This window comes from Chlorocebus sabaeus, chromosome 20 (genome assembly GCF_047675955.1).
Source record: "Chlorocebus sabaeus isolate Y175 chromosome 20, mChlSab1.0.hap1, whole genome shotgun sequence".
NCBI lineage: Eukaryota > Metazoa > Chordata > Mammalia > Primates > Cercopithecidae > Chlorocebus > Chlorocebus sabaeus.
The window spans coordinates 72,711,647-72,733,098 of record NC_132923.1 but is presented as its reverse complement, the minus strand read 5'-3'; the positions used below and the strand labels follow the sequence as shown (position 1 = coordinate 72,733,098).

At 42.0% G+C, this 21,452-nt stretch overlaps 1 protein-coding gene across 1 annotated transcript in view; it reads left to right on the top strand.

Moving 5' to 3' along the window:
• The window catches only part of ROR1 (receptor tyrosine kinase like orphan receptor 1), a 410,647-nt gene that overhangs the window by 348,769 nt on the left and 40,426 nt on the right, over positions 1–21,452 (top strand). The window contains exons 5-6 of the mRNA XM_007978459.3: positions 18,311–18,438; positions 20,962–21,279. Coding sequence (XP_007976650.1) covers positions 18,311–18,438; positions 20,962–21,279 — 446 coding nt within the window. The remainder of the gene's footprint in view (positions 1–18,310; positions 18,439–20,961; positions 21,280–21,452) is intronic.

Below are 21,452 nucleotides of genomic sequence, written 5' to 3'. Positions count from 1 at the left end.
TAACCCGAGGGCCAATGTGAAAAGGACATTCCACTGAGGGCACGATGGGATTGCCTTGTTTTTCTTGCTTCTTAAAGAGCTATTTCAACTGATTTTTTTCACACATATTCCTGAGTCCTTGGCCTCCCAGTAGAATGCTATACACGTGCACAACGGGAATTTTGGCATTTATTGTTTGTCCTCTGGGGTAATGTGGTCCCCCTTTTACTGCCTTTTTCAGCCCTCTCCCTCTGGTAGAATTTTTCTGAGAGGCAGTGGAAGGGAAAGTATATACCCCCGTAGTCATATTTTTTTATCCTTATTCATGATTCTAAACAGCTTTTTAAAAGTGATGGCTGGCAGCCAGGCACGGTAGCTCATGCCTGTAATCCCAGCACTTTGGGAGGCCAAGGCGGACAGATCACGAGGTCAGCAGTTCGAGACCAGCCTCGCCAACATGGTGAAACCCCATCTCTACTAAAAATATGAAAATTAGCCAGGCATGGTGGTGGGCATCTGTAATCTCAGCTACTTGGGAGGCTGAGGCAGGAGAATCGCTTGAACCCAGGAGGCAGAGGTTGCAGTGAGCCCAGACCGTGCCATTGCACTCCAGTCTGGGCAACAGAGTGAGGCTCTGTCTCAAAAAAAAAAAAAAAAAAAAAAAAAAAAAAGTGATGGCTGGGGGCCTGTAGTCTGTAATCTGAGCTGACCTGTATCCATGGCACATGTGTTAAAGGTGGAACCACAGTAGGTCAGGACAGCCATGTAAGGTGTAGGTGATAATATCCTCACTTTGGAAATGAAGAAATGGATGCTTAAATGGCTAAGTAGTTATTTAAGGCCACATGGCCAAGAAAGGGCAGAGCTAGGATTTGAACTCTGGTTTATTTGATTCCGAAGCCCTTGCTCTGGGATACTGTGACTTAGAGTTTTTCAAATGCCACTTTCTTAAAAAGGCGTCTTCTAGAAATAAAAACTTTTAAGAAAAGGCAACTTCCAATGGTGGAAATGTGTGTATTGTGGCAGTCCAGTCAGGAAATGCTGTATTATTTTTGAGAAGCAAAACGTTTTGGTGCTTCTCAACTGTTCTCCAAAGAGGCAATGTGCACTGGGCCTCCACGTAGGGAGCTCCCTTTGTTGAGTCTTTAAAGGAACTTACTGGGTGATGATGATTATTATCAATAAACTCTAATATCCAGAGAGCAGGATTCTTTCCCATGAACAGGACCATGGACAGGTTGGAGTTGGGGGAGGCCTAGGGAGTCAACAATACAAAGGTAGGTTTGTGGAGAGCACTGTGTGGGGGCACAGTGAGGAATTACTATGGGGAGCCTAAAGCAGCATTGTCCAGTGGAACCACATACGTCATCTTCAGTTTTTAAGAGCTACATTTTAAAAAGTAAAAATGAATGAAAGTAATTTTAATGATCTATTTTTAACCCAAAGATCCAAAATATTTTCATTTTAACATGTAATGAATATAAAAATATGAATGAGATATTTTACTCTTTTTTTTTTTTTGGTACTACATCTTTAAAATCCAGAGTGTATTTTACACTTACCACACATCTCAGTTTGAGCCCACCACATTCAAATGTTCAAAAGCAGGCACGGGTGGCTAGTTGCTACCATACTGGACCATGCAGGTCTAATAGTAACAATGGCACTGCAGCCTCCTTGACCCAGCAACACTCACTCTCCTCCACCCCACTTTATTTTCCTGCATCCACTTAACACCTGCCAGATTATATATTTCCTTTATTTGTTTATAGTCTACCTCCCAGTATTATTTAGGGTTTGTCTAAGTTGGTGTAATAAAAGGATGGATGGGTGGATGGATGGATGGAGAATGGCTTAATCAAGGTAGAAATCGATTTCCCTCCAGTCTAGAGGAGGCTCTCCATAGCTGGAAGGGTATCTCTGTTCCCAGTGTTCACCATAACATCTAGGCTCAGTCTGTCTTATTCCTCTGCCAGCCTCAACCTGTAGTGTTTACCTTGTTCTGGATGGCTTCTTCAGCACTTCTCTTCATGGCCACACTCCAGTCACGGGGATACCTTTTTCTTTCTTTCTTTCTTTCTTTCTTTCTTTCTTTCTTTCTTTCTTTCTTTCTTTCTTTCTTTCTTTCTTTCTTTCATTTTTTTTTTTTTTTAGAGCTCGGCCCTATCTTCTTTCATTTCTTCTTTCCCTTCCCTTCCTTCCTGTCTCCTCTCTTTCTTTCCCTGTCCCTCCCTTCCTCCCTTCATTCCTCCCTCCCTCCCTCCTTCCTCACTCCCTCCCTCCTTTCCTGCTTTCCTCGTTTCCTCCCTTCCTCCCTCCCTTCCTTCTTCCTGTTTCTTCTTTATTTTGGTAAGGACGTGACCCAGAGGTGGTACACCTTGATCAGAAGGTAAACACCTCCTTGATCAGAATGTAGTCACATGACCATATCTAGCTGTGGTCTCCAGCTGGTGGTCAGTTAATGTAAGGAGTTCTATTAAAACTGGGAGAGAAGAGCAGATCTTGATGGACAACTAGAAGTCTCCACCACTGTCCCTCCCCCGGAATGTAAACGGCCATGAGGGCAGGGATTTGGGGATGTTTTGTTCAATGTAGTAGACCCAGCAGTGGTGTACCAAGGGGTGGGCAGTGGGAACATCCACCCTGGCAGGGAAGAGTATTTTAAACAACATTGTTTGAATTGCCGGTGCATAATGGTAATAAAAGTGGGCTAACTTATAATTGGTGTCGTTATTGTTTTTAAATTATCCACAGAGTCTGCACCCCATATTGGCTGCACCAGAGCAGACTGCTCTGTTGCCCAACCCTTGGTACACCACTGAGCCCTGGCACCTAAAGTGGTGGCTAGTCATAGCAAGCACTCAATATCTGCAGAATGAACCAATAGATCTACCTCTGCATCTTTTCCTGCCATTTCTTCCTGACTTCTACCCTTGGAGAGGCAGCCCTCACCAGGTAGTAGCCCTTATGGCATTTCATTATGGTTAGCTACTTCCTTCTCTTTAATCTGTGAACTCTTTGAGCACCAGAACCTGCACCAGCTGCCACAACCTGGCACCGACCAGGTGCTCAATTAGTGCTAGCTGAAGGAACCAGTAAAGTTCATTGAAGGCTGCTCCTCTTAGCCTCGCTTCGCCTGCATTTAGTTGACTCCAAGCAGGAATTTTCTATCTGATTCTCCTTGTTTGGTCTGAACCCGAGACGTTGAGGCAGGAAATATAGTCGAGCTCCAGTTTGTGAGCTAGCTTATGAGTCAGGTTAAGGAATTTGCACTTCATCCTAAAAACAGCAGGAGTCATCAGTGCAGTTTAACCAGGTGGAACTTTCATTAAAATGTAACTTAGTGATGTGAGGATGGGGAAGAAGGAACTAATTGGCCTTTTCTCCTCAAACCTCTTCAGCTTTCTGGGAACTGGCATTTCCACTGTTCATCCACCATTTCTGAGGGTATCATTGGTTTACTCTCTCAATCCAAATGTTCCTCCATGGTTCCCCACTTTGATATTTAATCTTTGAGACATCCACTTATGTATTCATCCATCCTTCAGCAGTCATGTACTGGAAACCCTTAGGATGCATGCTCTGTAAGGCAGGGGTTCTGCCTTGTCCACCGCTGTAGCCCCAAGAGTGGGAGGAGTGGACTGTCAGTAGGCCACCAATAAATATCTGTGTTCTGGCTGACCCCCATATGCTAGGATACTGGAGATAAGGAACTGGAAAAGGCCCTTAAAGAACACATCTGTCTGGTAGAGGACACAGAGCTGTCCTTCAAGCATTTGAACGATGTTCTAATTTCCCTGAAGTCTTCTCTCCAGGCTCACATCTCTAGCTCCTTCAATGATTCCTCTTGTGACATTTTAGTTCTCTTCCCCAACCTAGCCTCTTTGCTTTTTGATGAATGATCACTGATGTATAGCCCTGATGATATCTGGTGTCCACAGTGGTACCTGATGCTCCAGGTGAAGTTGAAGTTTGACCAGTAAGAGGGAAGAAAGAATGGCTCCTCCCTCATTTCAGAGAATACATCCTAGTCACAAATGCCCCTAATGTCACTCAGCTTTTTTGATAGCTACATTCCCTCACTGATCCAGTAGAATATACTACCAACTAATGCACCATCTTGATTTACAACAGCAAGCCTCCCCTTCCTCAGCTTCTCTCCTGACATGGTCTCCCATTCCAGCTTTGCTTTAAGCCTGCCACTCTGGAAGGGATAATAGAGATCATTTAAATAAAACATGTTATGGAAGTGGTTAACAGGCTACCTCTATGTCTCTGCAAATATTCCAAGCATAGTTTGGTGAGTATAATCAAAGACCAAAATGCTGTTTGATCCTCGTGGAGGGACACCATGTCTTGGTATACTATTGTAAATTCCCTGGGTTTCATTCATTTTGGCATTCAGTGGATTTGTCTTTGACATGTTGGATTTAAGGACATTATTATTCTTGGAATTTAGAAAAGAACACTGTGCCTGGTATGACATGAAGCCAACTTAGAAAACTCAAATTTGAATCCCATTTTTGCCACTTAACTAGCTGTGTGATCATGGGAAAGTTGGCTAATCTCATAAAACCTCAGTGTTTTCATCTAATAAAGAATACTAATTTAAACATAGAATGGACAGAAAAAGTGCTAAAAATGTACAAACAGTTTATGTAATAACTAGTACAAAAGTTTTACAAATATGAACATATGAAAAAGATGTTTCACTTTACTAAGGATAAAAAATAAGGTATAATCTTAAAAAGTGATTTTACCTAGTAGATACTTTAACAGGCACTTGCAGGCATTGAGTGCAGAAAATACTCTCCCACATTGATGGTAGAAATATAAGTTATAACAATTTTCTTAAAAGACATTTATAAATACATGTAAAAACCCTGAAAAAGTGCATACTTTTTACCCCAAAATAATTCCACTTATTGTTATGAGCCTAGAAAAATAATCATAGAGGTATATAAGGATCTATCTACAAGGATGTTTATCTCAACATTTTTATAAATGATAAGTTGAATATAATGGTAACTGTGTAATTGTGGTCACTGAAAGTAATATTTTAGAAGAATACTTAATGTAGAAAATACATACTACATTAAAAAGAAAAAACTATGTCTAGTATAATTCCAGTTTGCAAAAATAATTTGTGTTATATGTATGCATACAGAATATATGCTACATATTAACCTTAATTATCTGTGGTTTGTGGATATAGATGATTTTCATTCCCTTCTTTGTGCTTCTATTCTTCAAAATTGCCACAACAATTATTATTTTTAAAAGGGTGGAATGAGAATGCCCTGGGGTATCTTATAAGAATGTGATGAAAGTCTAAATTTAAATTATAAATTACATCATGCACATTTATTGTATTATTGTTAGATATTAGACTGAGCTCAAGCTTTGCCTTTCTTTTTCTCCCTTCTTCCCTTTCTCCTTCCCTGTCTGTCTCCATCTGCCCCTTTTTCTTTTCTTCACTGTCTGCTCTCTCCTTTCCTTCTCGGCCCAGTTTTCTCCTGCTCCTATCCCTGGGGAGCATTGCTCAGCTGCCCCTGAGATTCAGAGTCAAACAGTTTGCTGACCCTGGTCTGAAGCTCAGTTGATCCAAACTGAGCAAGAAGTGAACAAGTTTCTTGCATTTCCTTCCAGACCTCTAGTAGCCCTGACACACATCCTGGACTAATCAAGACTGTGTGAAACATACGTCCATCAGTTCAGAGTTGAGCTCTTGTCATATAGGAGCAAATTACCAACTTCTCAAAAACTGCCAGGGGTAGTTCATTTCTTCTGCATCCCAAGTGCTGGACGCCTGTGCCTTCCAACACTATTCAAAAATAGCTCTGTCAAACAAAGCATGAACACTAGGAGTTTCCTGACATTTTCATAACTATGAGCATATGATTTGCAGTTCATATTGAATAACGATGTAAGAAATCTGCCAAGAAAGCTCCAAATACTATTTCCAGCACTGGTTCATAACCAGTTACAGCTGCCTCACCACAGAATGTGAGCACAATAGCCTACCATGTTCCATGGTCTCTTGCTTGCAAAGTTTGTATTGAGTTACTAGGAGTCATTCTAATGGGGGAAGTCACTCTCCTGGAAAGCATTTAAGATGAATAAAGAGAAGGGTTTAATGTTCTAATGAAAAAATTTGTCAATATTTAAATCAAACGTGTGAACACTAAACGTTTTTACATATGTTTGCTGCAGAGGTTTCAAGGCGGGCTTTGGCTTTCCAGACTCAAATAAAGTAGATAGATGCACTGTTAAACTTTCGAACAATGACAAAGGAAAACATGGGGTAATTGCTTCACTCAAAGCCTGCCAGGAGATTAATTGCCTAAGAGATGTGTTTTATGCAGTATCCAAAAACTGCAGAATCTACAGGAGTGCCTTGCTTTCACTAGGAGAAAACATATGTCACCTCTCACCAAAGATGTTTATGTCTTTTCACAAACCTGTCTCTTTTCAGCCTAAAAACATTCCAACTGGAAATGACTACAAAGCCGGGAGTTGATAGGTTAGGGGTGTTTAGTAATGCTTCAAATACTCCCATGGAGTCAGATACGATTCTGTACTACGAGCCCCACACAACAGCAACCTGCGCCCAGGGATTCTGAAGCCTTTCCATTTCTGGTTAGAGAAATCAGTGGGAGGGGTGGGGAGCCCTGAGCCTGCCTTTGACCCGCTAGCTCCTAAACTAAAAGACTTAAAGTTGCAGGGCTTATGGGGAGCTCGCCTAGTGCACTTAAGAAATAGGGATGGAACTTGCCTGTTCCACCTTTGGGATTGTATTCAAATGAGGGCTTGCTAAAGGCTGATGGTGTTGGAATCTGGAGGAGGTCTGTATAGCCATAGCAGAGAAACATAGAGTGCACTTTTATAAACTTTTGTTTGGTGGCTTCTACAAACCAGGTTATATGTTCTAGACTCTGCTGGGAGTGAGATTGGGGTTGCATTACGACTACATGGAAAAGTAAGAACAGTTGTGTATTTCAGGAACATTCTGCCTGGTAGAGGAAAGACTTATCAACAAATAATAATTATACAATGAAGGATGCTAGAGAGCACATATTTTCTCATTAACTAATCTGAAACTTTCAGTAAAGTATCTTAAAGGAGATGAGACTGGACCGAAACTGGAAGGATGGGGGAGAGAGAGCCAGATGAAGAAAGATGAGAATGGATTTCCTGGAAGGGAAATAGCCAAGGCACAAACATCAGTGCCAGTGTGATATGTTCAGAAACTATAAGCTGTTCTTTAATACCAGGACCTGAGGACCAAGAGGGGCAGTGCAGGAGACGGGGCTGAAGATGTCTGCAGGGCATCTTCCCATGTAGGGACCTTGTGATTGCTGTTAATGTGTTAGGACTGCTGCCAGTGGATTTTATACAGTACAGAGTCACTGAACATTTGTAAGAAAGAGATAATGTGATCTACCTATTAGCTCATCATTCTACGGCAGCGGGAAAGATCAATTTACAGGCCAAGAATGGAGGTAGAGAGACCAGGTAGGGGATTCCTGCAGCCATCTTGGTGGGATATATTGAGAGCTTACACTAGAGTAACCGTAAAAGGTTAGAATTGGAAAGAACATATTATAGCATTCAACTTCCATATTATACAAATGGAGTAAGTGAGGACAAAGAGGGTAAGTGGCCTATCCAAGGTTGTATGGAAATAACTTTGTTGGCAGCCAAAGTGGAACCAAGACCCTGGTCTTCTCATTTCCAATCCAGTGACTTTTCCACTCAGCAATTCCAAGTTCAGTCCCAGCATCATGCTTTAGTTAGGCAAGGCCCTAGAGAAACTTGAAATGTACTTGGCTAGCATTTTTCCTGGCCATATCTAGGAAGTGAGAACAATCCTTGTTGGATGGAGGGAACCTGAATCCAGCCAGGCTGCCTGGGAGGTATCTTTTCTCTTCATTGTCTTTCTGGCTTTAGGTACCTCCCACATCTTCCACCTTCTTCTTCCCTCTAAAAACCCTTCTTTAGTCATTGCTTACAAATTCTCTCCCTTCTGCTGAGTCTAGGCAGTGTAGAACAAAGCCTAGCACCTTTCCTCGAGCTTGTTTCCTCAGTATTTTAACCTAACTATTGTATCATTGTTAAGCACTTGGGCAACTGTGAGGATGAATAATCCAATAAAATCAAACTGTTTCCATCCAAACTCCTTTCTTATACATATCAGCACTTTATATGGCAGTGTTATTTGGGCAAGTACTGTTTTGTGTTGTCTCTTTTTCACTAAATCATATATGTACACATTTCAAAGCTGTTGGCTTTATTATATATTTCTTATAGTGGACACTGCAAGAAATTTGGAGCAAGACCTAAGGTTTTGGGAAAGAGACTTAATCTCTGGACCTAGTATTCTCAACTATAAAATGGAGATAATACGACCTACCTTGAGGGGTTCCTGGTACAAGACAGGTGTATAGTAACTTTCCTCTCTCTCTCTCTCTCTCTCTCTCTCTCTCTCTCTCTCTCTCTCTCTCTCTCTTCTTTCTCTCTTTCTCTTTCCTCTGTGTGTGTCTGTCTCTTTCACTGTCTCCTCTCTGTCTCTCTCTTGGTTGCTTCTGGTTTGGGGCAATGTAGTATTTTCATAAACATGTATGATCACAAATTATATCCATAGCTGAAAGTCAAAGGTAATTTTTCTGATGTCTACCTCAAGACCTAGAATACTGTTGAGCATAGAATAAATTCTCAATAATGCATAATGGTAGGAAGAAGAAATGAAGAAGAGAAAAAGAAGAAACCATCTTAACTTTAAAACCAAATTAGCTGAGATTCTTGTGAGCTCCCAATCTCATACAGGCATTCTAATAACAAGTATTCACTTACTGTGGACCCGAGAATGTCCAGATGGCTTGTGAAGAACATCAGCCTCAGCAATGACACAGATTTCCACCTTAAATGGCCTTTTGCAGCCTTTGGAGGATGGATTGGAAGAGTGGAAGGTTGGAGGCAGGGCTCTCAGTGAGGGGCAGCTGAGAGGTGGTGGGGACCTGAGCCAGGAGGGAAGAAAGTGGTCAAATTCAAGAATTTCTTTGGAAGCAAATTTAGTTTTCAAGGTTGCTACTCTTAGAAGCTGCCCCTCTTCCTCTTCTCATTATTTCTTCCATTTAGCAAAACTAAATGAATGAGGAGGCCAGGTATGGTGGTTCATGCCTGTAATCTCAGCACTTAGGGAGGTCAAGGTGGGAGGATTGCTTGAGTCCAGGAGTTGAAGACCAGCCTGGGAAACATAGCAAGACCCTGTGTCTACAAAAAAAAAAAAAAGGTGAAAAAACTAGCCAGGCATGGTGGTGCAAGCCTGTAGTTCCAGCTGCTCAGGAGGCTGAGGCACGAAGATCACTTAAGCCTGGAAGTTTGAGGCTGCAGTGAGCCATGATCTCACCACCGCACTCCAGCCTAGGTGACAGAGTGAGATCCTGTCTCAAAAAATAAAGAAAAATGCATGGGGAGTTGGGTGGCTGGGGTGGGGAAGTAGAGAGATTGACTACACATTTCAGATTGCTAGAGGATCCGTCTTTGCTGCCACCACACAGAAATTAAAAAGTGGGAGAGATTTAATTCACTTATTAAACATTTATCAACAAGTTGATACTTAATAGGCACTACTCTGGCCATTAGGGACATAGCAGTGACCAAAACAAAGTTCCTATTCCCATGAAGTTTGTTTTTAAACAATAAACAATTGAATATATCAATACAGAGTATGCCCGATGAGACTAAATATTAATACAATAGGTAATAATCAAGTAAGGGGCAGGGGGCAGTGGCAGGGCATGAGGTCAGAGAGGCGAGGTGGGGCAGGAGAAGATGATGTAAGTACACTGTAAAGATGCCAGTTTTACTTAGCATGACAAGGGAAGCCTTTAGGAGGATTGAAACAGAGGAACAGGACAAATCTGTGCATTACAAATTAATCATTATTTTAATGCAAATTGCTGCTTCTGAAATTATAAAAATTTATAAGATTGTACCTGTGACATGGGCATCTCTGTATTGCTTTTGGGTGGGTGCTGGAGTTGAGGGTACAGAGAGGCATTAAACTCACCACTGCTTTTTACGGAGGCCAGTAGTCTTTTGTAACCACCATCAGCAGAAGGAATGGGAAACAAAGCTGAGATGAAACAGAAAAGCAAGAATTGGGGATTGGGTTTCACCCCACTTCTGAGTAGTAAGATGAAATTAAAACCCTCCTAAGATGTCCCTAAATTCCATTTACCACTCTTTCCACAAACCTTCTCTTTTTTCAATCCATGGCCAAAGGCATAAAAGGAAAGAAAAAAAAAAAAAAATCAAAGCAATTCCAGTAACATCTGTGGTAGAAAATCTGCCCAGATTGGTATGTGTGAATTTCATATTATTCTAAAGTCCCATTATTCTCAATAGGCAATTTTAGGGGGCGGTTTGAATGTCTAATATTTGGAGAACTGCCAAAGCACATCCAAAGGGTCTCTAATAAGAACTTGGGGGCCCTGAACTCGGGGACTCAAAGTGTCACCTATGCATTTCCAGCTTCAGCCTAACCTTGGGGGCAAAGCAGGCCCTTAACAGAGGAAAAGTAAAAACATCCAAAGCATTCTTAGAAGGTGCAAGGCCGCCCTTACCCTGAAAACCTCAGTAAATTGAAGACAGTAAAAATCACTCATTCTTTTGATTAGCAATCTTCTGTATTCTTGCAAATACCGTACTAGTGCAGTCCTATCATTTCAAATGTGTGTTTAAATAGGAATAAAATAGAGTACACACGTAATTTTCCCTCAAATTACGTTTGTGAGATACAAGCCTGGGTAATTCTGCTGCTGTTCCAAGTGAAATGCAAACCCTTGTGTTTCCAAACATCACTATGAAGCAAAGCCAATGCCTTCTCTTTTCTGAGTTGGACACAAGTAACTCTTATGTGCTGCTCTGGAAACTATGACAGAACGTTATTCATCTGTTTGTTTTAATAGTTCATAGCCAAGGGGAAAAAACTTCAAAAATTTGATTTAATTTTTTAAAGAAAAAAGGTGGTATGAAACAGGGCGAGGGACTCTTTAGCTAAGCGAATAAATGTTAACCAAATTGTCACTGACCAGGTGTGGGAACCTACATGTGATATTCGATACAGTCACCTCAAAATTGCTTATGCTTACAAAGGCATTCCAATAAAAGAAAAAGGGATGTAAGGGTTAGCTGAATTCTCAACCCTATAGATTTAAGGCTTCTCTGTGAGTTGTTGGCCCTCTGGGTTGACATGCCTTGATTGGCTCCCTTTGAAAATTGACCTTAAAGGTCAAGTATGTTAACATGTACTTTTTGATGCCCATTTTCAGACTGGTCTTTAGAAAGGAGAGTTTGTGAGATAACTTCAGGATCACATATTTAACTTGTAATCTCTTGACCACAGCCAGCCTGAGGCGAAGTCTGCTTTTGGTGCTCCCGACAGCTCCCCTTCCTGGATGCTCACCCTCCCCAGCCATCCCTTTCCATGTCTCTGCCTATACCTGTCCAGATGCTGCCTCTCCCAGGGCCATCATTTCAAGGTGTGTGCAGCTAGAGCTGATAAGATTTAAATGATGCCCCCTCCTCCTGGTTAGCTGTTAACCAAGGTTGTTTCCCGGCTTGAAGTCTCCTCAGAAAGAGGAAGGAGGTAGGTTGGGATAGGAGGTCACTTTTCAGACCACCTCCAATTATAATCTGTTCTTAAAAGTGTCTGTGTCTCTGATCTTCTATCTACATTGGAATAATTCTGCATCTTTTACTTGGATTCTTAGTTTTATAATGTAGCCCCATTTTATTAAAAGCCAGGACTATTTTTACCTTAAGAGATCTGTTTGCCCCTCCCAAGGGAGAAGAACCCTGCCTCTGAAGTGGGAAGCTTCACACTCAGCTCGAGGTTACTAGAGCCGTTATGTGGTCATGCTTTTAACCAGATCTGCTAATAGATGGCCTGATTCACAAGTTTTAAAAAGGGGTATTTTCCATTTATTCATGGCCGTGATGGTCTTTTGGGAAAGCGTGAGTAAGTTGTGTTTGCTTGGGTAAAGAGAAATTACTATCCACATGACAGAAAGTAATTCCCACTTTAGTAAACTGCCCACTGAGCAAACCTGTAGCCCCTGCATCTCTTTGAGCTGTGTGATGACTTTCCTTCAGGGGTTTTAGGGGCAGCCATCTTGATGTGATTTCCTCTCCATGGCTCAAAACAGCGTCTATGAAAGGGGCTTGGGGGATAAATTCAGAGGTAAGAGATGTTGGGTTATTAATTCACTGCACTCTGTCCCTATGAAGCTGCCATGCTGTGGGATTGCTGAACCACTGTCCCTGGCATTCCATTTAAAGAGCCATGAGAATCAGAACAAAGGAACCTGCTATACTGAGTAAACTGCTCATGCTTATATCAGATTAGTCTGCTTGGAAGTGACTTACAAAGCTACCCCACAACCTCCCCCACCTCGAGGCTTGAATTTGCAACCATTGGCCTTCTTCCAAGCTCCCTCTACCTTGGCCCTTGTGTAAATGATATTATACGGTGAAATTCACATAACATAGAGTTCACCATTTTATTTTATTATCGTTATTTTTTTAAAGAGATGGTCTTGCTCTGTCACCCAGGCTGGAGTGCAGTGGTGCGATCATGGCTAACTGCAGCCTCGGACTCCTGGACCCAAGCAATCCTCCTGCCTCAGCCCCCTGAGTAGATAGGCCTATGTGTGTGTGCCACCATGCCCTGCTAATTTTTTTATTTTTATTTTTGTAGAGACAGAGCCTCACTATGTTGCCCAGGCTGGTCTTGAACTCCAGGCCTCAATCGATCCTCCCACCTTGATCTCCTAAAGTGCTGGGATTATAGGCGTGAGCCACTGCACCCAGCCAGAATTAACCATATTAAAAAGAATAAGTCAATAGTAGTTAGTATATTCATAAGGTTGTGTAACCACCACATCTGTCTAGTTCCAAAACATTTTCATCATCCCAAAATAAAATTCCATGCCCACTAAGCAGTTGCTTCTCATTCCTCCCTGTCCCCAGCCCCTAGCAACCACCAGTCTGCTTTTCTCCGAAGACTTATCTATTTTAAATATTTCCTATAAATGGGATTATACAATATGTGCCCTTTTTGTTCAGTTTATTTCCTTAGCATGTTTTTGAGGCTCTCCCACATTCACTTTTCAAGGCTGAATAATATAGTCTATTGTATGTATCTACCACCTTTTGTCTATCTATTCATCTGTCGATGAACACCTGAGCTGTTCCCACCTTTGGACTGTTGTGAATAGTGCTGCTCTGCACATTTGTGTACAAGTGTGTGTGTTTGAGTACCTGTTTTCAATTATTTGGTTTAAGTGAGATTTTACAGTCAGGAAAGTCCCTCTGCATCCATTCTCTTCTCATTAAGAAGAGGTAGAAGGCTGGGCGTGGTGGCTCACGCCTGTAATCCTAGCACTTTGGGAGGCCGAGGCAGGTGGATCATCTGAGGTCAGGAGTTCGAGGTCAGCCTGGCCAACATGGTGAAAACCTGTCTCTACTAAAAATACAAAAATTAGCCAGGCATGGTGGCACATGCCTGTGATCCCAGCTACTCAGGAGGCTGAGGAAGGAGAATTGCTTGAACCTGGGAGGTAGTGGTTGCAGTGAGCTGAGATCGTGCCACTGCACTCCAGCCTGTGCAATGGGAGCGAGACTCCTTCTCAAAAAAAAAAAAAAAAAAAAAGGAAAGAAAAGAAAAGAAAAGAAAAGGAGAGGTAGGCATTTTAACTGAAATTATCCCCAAAAAGAACATTTTAGGGCCAAATTTGTCAGTACCGATCAGTTCAGCTATGTCTGCCCATACCCTGTATATTCTGATGAGGGAGAAAATGGCTTCCAATTTAGAGGATACTCCTGGTATGGAGAAGGGTCCACGTTGGTGGGCTAGCCTGAGACAGTCTCCTCATCTCTTCTAGTTCTGTTGGCCAGTCAGTGGTAAGATGGGCGCTAAACAGATTAAATAGTATATGAAACTGGAAATCTGTGGAATGGTTTGATGAAAGTACTGGGAATGGGTGGGGTTAGTGAGTAACTAACTTTCCAGAGAAGGTAGGGGCATTTGGATCTTAAAGATGAGAACATTCACAAGGCGAATGAGAGGGTGCAGGGCATGCCAGCCCTCAGGATAAGCATGGGCCACACCACGTCAGCATCGAAGTGCATCCTGTGGTTTGAGACTAGCAAGATCATCCATATGACTAGTATCATCAGGCTCGTAGGCTTGTCTGGCAGGGAAGGAAGCTGGAAAAGCTGACAAAAACTAGATTATAAAGTGTCTGCAGAACAGCATTTCCTTCCCTTGCTCTGCAGTCATTCCTAGATGTGCACTCCTTTTGCTGCCGCAGTGTTCCACAATCCATTTTAGCACTCTTCAAGTATCCTTCATAAGCTCCTTGCCCTGGAGAAGGAGGAGACCCTGGAGGTGGAGTGCAGACCCCATTTGCGTTTCCCAATCCCATGGCAGAGAATATGGCAGGTTGTAGAGGCTGGCAACATGGTTACTCAGTTACCTTTATGAGAAACATGAGTTCCCATCACAAAGCACCCCTGCAGCTTGACATCACAGTGAGGCAGCCGGCGCACGCTGGTGCCAGCCACTGTGATGAATGGCCAAATTCCATTTGCCCTTTCCCAATGCACTTTTCTTCTCCGTTGCATGCAGCCTTGGGCACACTCATGGCAAGTGCCCTTGCACTTTTGCTGCCTTGCCACTTGCTTCACATTTTTAATTTGCTGAGTGTGGAGGGAGGCAGGAAGACATCAATGATGAAAGAAGTGTGAGCTGGAAAAAAGCATAAAACTGATTAATACTGGAGGAGCATTTGTTCCCCTCCAGCCAAAGCCAGTGGGGAAAAATGGAAAAGAATGAAAAGTGATTTTGACTTTATGTTTAAAAGAAAACCTTTTACCACCCAGCATACCCCAAAGCTTATCCACAGCAGAAAGCCCCTGTAAGCATTGCAAAAACTCCATCAACAAACTACTTGGAAAGAAGCTATAGAGTGTGGTTAGAAACACTGTTTAGGGCAAATCTAGCTCTTCTACTTGCTGTGTAACTTTGGGTAAGTTCTCTATGCTTTCTGACTCTCACGTTTCTCATCTGTAAAATGGGAATAATTACATCTTTACCTTCTTCATAAGATTGTTGCTGGGATTAAATGACTTAGTATCTGTTTTAGAAGTATATGAAACTTAGTAGTATTTGGTACAGAATCAAGACTCATTATAAGTCTCCTTCTCGATTAGGCTGATTTAACTAAGAGTAGTATTGAAAAGCAGAACATAGTTACAGACCTAACAACATGGGATAGTGGCCTCATCTTGAGTTTCAGTTTAAATCCTAGCTCCACCACTGACTGGCTTTGTGAATTTCAGCAAGTTACTTAACTTTGAGTTTAAATAACTTTGAGTTTCTCCCTCGTAAAATAAGGATAATAGCTCATCAGGGGCTGCTCTGAGGAAAGCACCTAACACAGTACCCAGCCCAGAGCAGCAGACACTCAATACATGTTTGGTTCTTTTTTAGTGTTGTGGTTCTCAACCACATTCAAATCAACTGATAGGTTTCTTTAAGCATCATCCCCAGAGACTATGATTTAATAGGTCTAAGGTGGGGCCTGGGCATTGGTATTTCCTAAAGCTTCTCAAGGAGATTTTTTCTTTTCTTTTCTTTTCTTTTTTTTTTTTTTTTTTTTTTTTTGAGATACTCTCACTCTGTCACCCAGGCTGGAGTACAGTGGCATGATCTTGGTCACTGCAACCTCCGCCTCCTGGGTTCTCCTACCTCAGCCTCCTGAGTAGCTGGGATTACAGGCACCTGCCACCACACCCAACTAATTTTTGTATTTTTAGTAGAGATGGGGTTTCACCATGTTGACTAGGCTGATCTTGAACTCCTGACCTCAGATAATCCACACGCCTCGGCCTCCCAATGTGCTGCCAAGGCGATTCTCACAAGGAGCCGAGACAGAGCCACTCCCCAGCAGATAACAGTACATACCGGTTTTGGTTTATTTTGTGTTCTTTTTAAAAAATCTGTCCCCCAGGAGACTGAACAGGATAGGAGGAATTCTGGGAATAGTCAAAAATTTAATACACCTGCAGCTCTAAGCCCTTGATAAGAAATGTGCAGCCAAGGAATTGCATTCCATTTTATTCTGAAAAAAAAAAAAGTATTCAAAGAGTCTTTTTAAGAGTCGTGAACTGGAAAGGTGGTAAGAAGTTTAGCCTAAGCCTCACACATAAAATATGGGAACTCCCAGTAGGTTGGGGATTTATATGTGGGGGTAATTCCAGGGTTTTGTCCTCCCAAGAGATATAAATTGAAGCCTTGAGAGTTTAATGTGGGGGAGAAAGAAGTGTTCTCATAATGACACCTTAAAAATCCAGGGCTCTGCTAATGCCTAGGGATAGAAAAGCATCATCTGTAATAGCAGGGGGGTGGCATGGGGGTGTATTCTGGTCTCTGTACTTAGGTTTCCAAGATCCAAGTGTAGGTCATCAAGAACCTTCTTTCTCCCCGTAGGTTTATGGTATTAGTTACCCAATAAAAGTTGGGTTAATTTTACAACCCAAGTAAAATTTAAGCCAAAAAGCCTTCAGCATTACTCTAGGATTTATGAAAGTAAACATGTGGAGTGCTTGCAGGATTGTGCAACAGTAAAATTTCAATGTCTTTATGTCAGGTATATGATATATTCATTTGTATATGTATGTAAAGGTTAAGTTTTTAAGAGCTTTGCAATACAAACTATTTTCAGGACTAAACTGAAGATACTTCCCCCACCTTCACCTTTAAAATGATCCTTTTAATGAATGGGAGTAGAGAGAAGCAGAAATTAGTGTCCTATCAGGTGATTTTTCCACTTGGTTTGCTGCTATCCTTTGACTTGCTAGACTCCTGCACTAGACCTTCAAGTGGGAAGTGCAGCACCACAGCACTAACCACAGTCCCTCTTACGATGTAGGAGCTTAGTAAATAACTGTCCTTTAAATAAATGTCTTCTTTGGTCATTGTAAATACTTTAAGAATAGCCATATGTTATCTCTACAATTTAAAAAAGCTTTTACATTATCTGATGGGATCGTCATGACTTTCCCTTGTAGGGCAGAGAAGTCAGTTACTGTGTCCAACTTGTAGATGAGAAAATTGTGGCTCAGAGGGCTCAGACAGCTTGCCTAAGGGCGCCCAAATGTTAAACTCAGGAAGAGAATTTTGTTCTCCTGACTTTGCTCTGAGGGATTTTTACTTAGAAGAAACCAAAGAGGAAAAACGGTATTTTTTTTTTTTTTTTTTGAAATGATATATTGAGGAGGAGCATCCGGGGTTGAAGTCAACCCATACACGTGGCAGGCGGACTTTGGTTTGGCTATGGTCTGCCTTTGAGAAACAGCTGGATGTTCTGCACTGGGGGGATCTTGTGCTCCTCGTAGGCCCTTGTGGGAGATGGTAGCCTCTGCCCTTTCAGGTTGAGCCTGCCATCTTGGGTCCTCATCTCCAGTCTTAGATCTCCAGTCCTTTTACCTGGCACATGAATCATGTCATTTCTGGTGTCCCTCTGTCTTCAAGATGAAATCTACTACCCCTTCTTTTAAAAAACTATTGTAATTTTGAGGCCACAAAATTTTAATAAGACTATTTTTTAAAATTTTAGGGAAGCATGAAAGCAAAATTTCCATGGACATTTTCTCTAGATTTCCTTGGATTTAGTGCCTCAATTCAAACTCTCCAGGCCATGGTTTGCCCTGGCCAATTCGGGCAGGGTAGAGATAATGGAGGTTAAGCAGTGAAGAGCCACCTAACTGGGCTGCTGTCGGGTTTCTTCCCAGCTGCCCCCAGCTTCTCACCCCATGGATCCCCCTAATTGACATGTCAGTTGGAGTGGATCTGGTGGCTAATTCGCCCACGCCTTTGTAGCAAATGAAGCAGAAATAATCTGTGCTTAAAAAACAAAAAACTGCAGAACATGTGCCCAGATTTCCAACTCATTTCCTCTTGACTACTATAACTACATCATCTTCCAGTCCACCACCAGCTGCGAAAATAAAAGCATTTTCTCCCATATTTAAGGATGATTTTGTGCTTCAGGACGACTTTCTGGGGGTGTAGGAAACTTGACCAATATGACCAACAGATGTTTTAAGAACTGAGCAAAAGCCCAATTCCTTAGCCCAGTCTTTTGTATATTGTGCCCAACTGTGCCCCCTAGTGACTATTTAGGGTATCGTGCAGTCAGAGCTTGCCGTGCCATGTATGTATGTGGTGCATCAGCTGATGTCTGTCTGTGCTTTCTTTCAGAGATGAGTATGAAGAAGATGGATTCTGTCAGCCATACAGAGGGATTGCATGTGCAAGATTTATTGGCAACCGCACCGTCTACATGGAGTCTTTGCACATGCAAGGGGAAATAGAAAATCAGATCACAGGTAAGTAGCAACAGTGAAATTATATTTGTCCCTTGAATAACTATTTTTCTCACCAACAGTTTTATTGAGCTCCTCTCTTGACAAAGGATTAAGCTCGGCATGGGGGTTGGGAGCAGGACCATAAAAAAGCATGAGACATGATCTCTGTGCTCTGGAATTTACATTAAAGTAATTTATTGAAGGTTGCTCTTAGAGGAAAAGGAAGCTTTGCGAAATCTCACATTCATTCAAACACTCAATAAATATTATTAAGTGCTTTCAGTGTACCAGGACTGAACCTGAATGGGAGAGATGATGGTGTGTAAATAAGCCAGGTACATCTCTGCCCTCACAGAGCTTACTGTTTAGAAGCAACATGATGTCAACTGAGAGGGGATGAATTTAGAGTTTAGAATTCTGGATGCTCATCCCGGAACTATTACCATCCCTCTCTTCTTGCTCTAGCTTTCAGTATTTCACCCTTCGTTTTTCTTAATTGAAAGTATCCTTTTGATGGAAATCTAGTAGCGAACCACTTGCTAGCACACATGAGTTAAAGCAGCATAGGCTACCTTGTAGGATTTTGCGTGCATCATTCTGGTGCTTACAGCCACTTTGTCCCCTTCCATTAGTGTAGTTATGATGCCTCTGTGTCACGTACCCTTTGCAATCCATTCACATTGCCTTCGTGAGATTCTAATGAGGTTGCCATATCTAGCAAATAAAAATTCAGGATACCCGGTTACGTCTGAATTTCAGACAAACAACAAATACTTAGTATAAGTATGTCATAAATATTTATCTGAAATTGAAATGTAACCATTGTCTTGTTCTTTATCTGGCAACCCTAGGAGAGGTAAGAACAAACCCAAGGCAGAAACATAGAACAGCAAAAGGTCCAGAAGCTATGTGGAAGCTATGTGCTATGAGGAATGTGAAGGAACTGAGAGGAGGCCAGGGGGAAGAGGGGGGAGGATTTTTTTTTTTTTTTTTTTTTTTTTTTTGAGACGGAGTCTCGCTCTGTCCCCCAGGCTGGAGTGCAGTGGCGCGATCTCGGCTCACTGCAAGCTCCGCCTCCCGGGTTCACGCCATTCTCCTGCCTTAGCAACCCAGAGGACTCTTTAACCAACCAAAAGAAGCAACTATAGGAATAGGTAGTTGCCATTTTCTGAAGCCCTCATTTCAGCAGGAAGAAAACTCTGAAATTTCAAAGAGCAGTAGGACTGACAGAGAGGTGCTGTTAAACACCCATTTCAACCTAATGTAAGAATGCCTTAACGTACTTTTAACTGAATATCCACAAAAACAAGTAGACATTTTGGGCCAGGCACAGTGGCTCATTCCTGTAATCCCAGCACTTTGGGAGGCTGAGGCGGTGGATCATTTGAGGCCAGGAGTTCGAGACCAGCCTGGCCCACATAGCAAAACCCCATCTCTACTAAAAAACAATATAAAAATTAGCTGGGTCTGGTGGTACATGCCTGTAGTCCCAGCTACTCGGGAGGCTGAGGCACGAGAATCCCTTGAACCTGGGAGGCAGAAGTTGCACTGAGCCAAGAGCGTAGCCCTGCACTCCAGCCTGGGTGACAGAGTGACACTGTCTCAAAAAAAAAAAAAAAAAAAAGTGGAAGTTTTGATGTAAATAATTGGTAACCTATTTATAAAAATCCTCTCTTGGAGATTTCTAATGGGTATCAGCCTGGTGGAAAGTATCACAGTTTTTTTTTAAATTCATTTACCTTTGTTTATCCCAGCGTTTCCCAAACTTGTTGGCTTATTTCTCAAGCACTATTCTATTTCACACAATTAATGTTCTGAGCAACATACTTGGGGAAATAATGTATCAACAACCTCATAGATTGCCTTGTAAGGTGTAAGCTCCTTGTCAATAGCGGTATTCAAAGGTAGGCTGGTGCGCTTTTTGTGCATCTTACCCTACTGGTAAGAGATTAAGCTAAGGAACCACTAATATTCGATGATACGCCTTGGAACAATTGCACTGTGCTCTTTGAGAACTTCCAAGTAAGTTGCCTCATTTTCAGTAGTAGAAAGTATTTAAGCCACATAGAAATTAAGCAAGTTACCCTAAGTCATCCAGCAACTCTTGCCATCCAGCAAGACACAGAACTGGATCCTGTGCTCAGGCTCAGCCACTACAGAAACAAGTTCTGTCCCTACAGCTGTCAGATGTTTTAGAAGCCTCACAAAACCAATAAAAAGCACCAGATGAAACACAAAGTTCGATTGCTTTGTAGTAAAAAAATGAAAAATATATTGTACTTTAACCTAATTAATTTTTTTATTAGGAAACGGTACATATGTAATTTAATCCTGTTTTTTCAACTTCGTAGTCAAAATGGTTTTTTTCAAGCCAGTGAAAGTAAGCTGCTTAGACATCTGAAATGAATCTCCTTCTCTGGGCCTTGTCTGTTTCAGCACAGCGGATTCCTCGCAATGTGTATTTATATCTGATATCTGTTGACGAGATAACCAAAGAAGATAAACCCTGGCCTCTGGAAGTTAATAATTGTGTTTGTTTTCCAGCTGCCTTCACTATGATTGGCACTTCCAGTCACTTATCTGATAAGTGTTCTCAGTTCGCCATTCCTTCCCTGTGCCACTATGCCTTCCCGTACTGTGATGAAACTTCATCCGTCCCAAAGCCCCGTGACTTGTGTCGCGATGAATGTGAAATCCTGGAAAATGTCCTGTGTCAAACAGAGTACATTTTTGCAAGATCAAATCCCATGATTCTGATGAGGCTGAAACTGCCAAACTGTGAAGATCTCCCCCAGCCAGAGAGCCCAGAAGCTGCAAACTGTATCCGGATTGGAATTCCCATGGCAGACCCTATAAATAAAAGTAAGTGGTAGCCCCTGACCTTCTGTGCTGTTCTAAGGGTCAGCAACCTCATGGCACAGGGAAAGCTGGACCTTAACCCATAGTGATTTTCATACTGTTAATCAAATTATTTTCCAATGGGCTGAGTACTGTGCCTGAGCATTCAGTGGTGGATTAGACATAGTTATCTACAA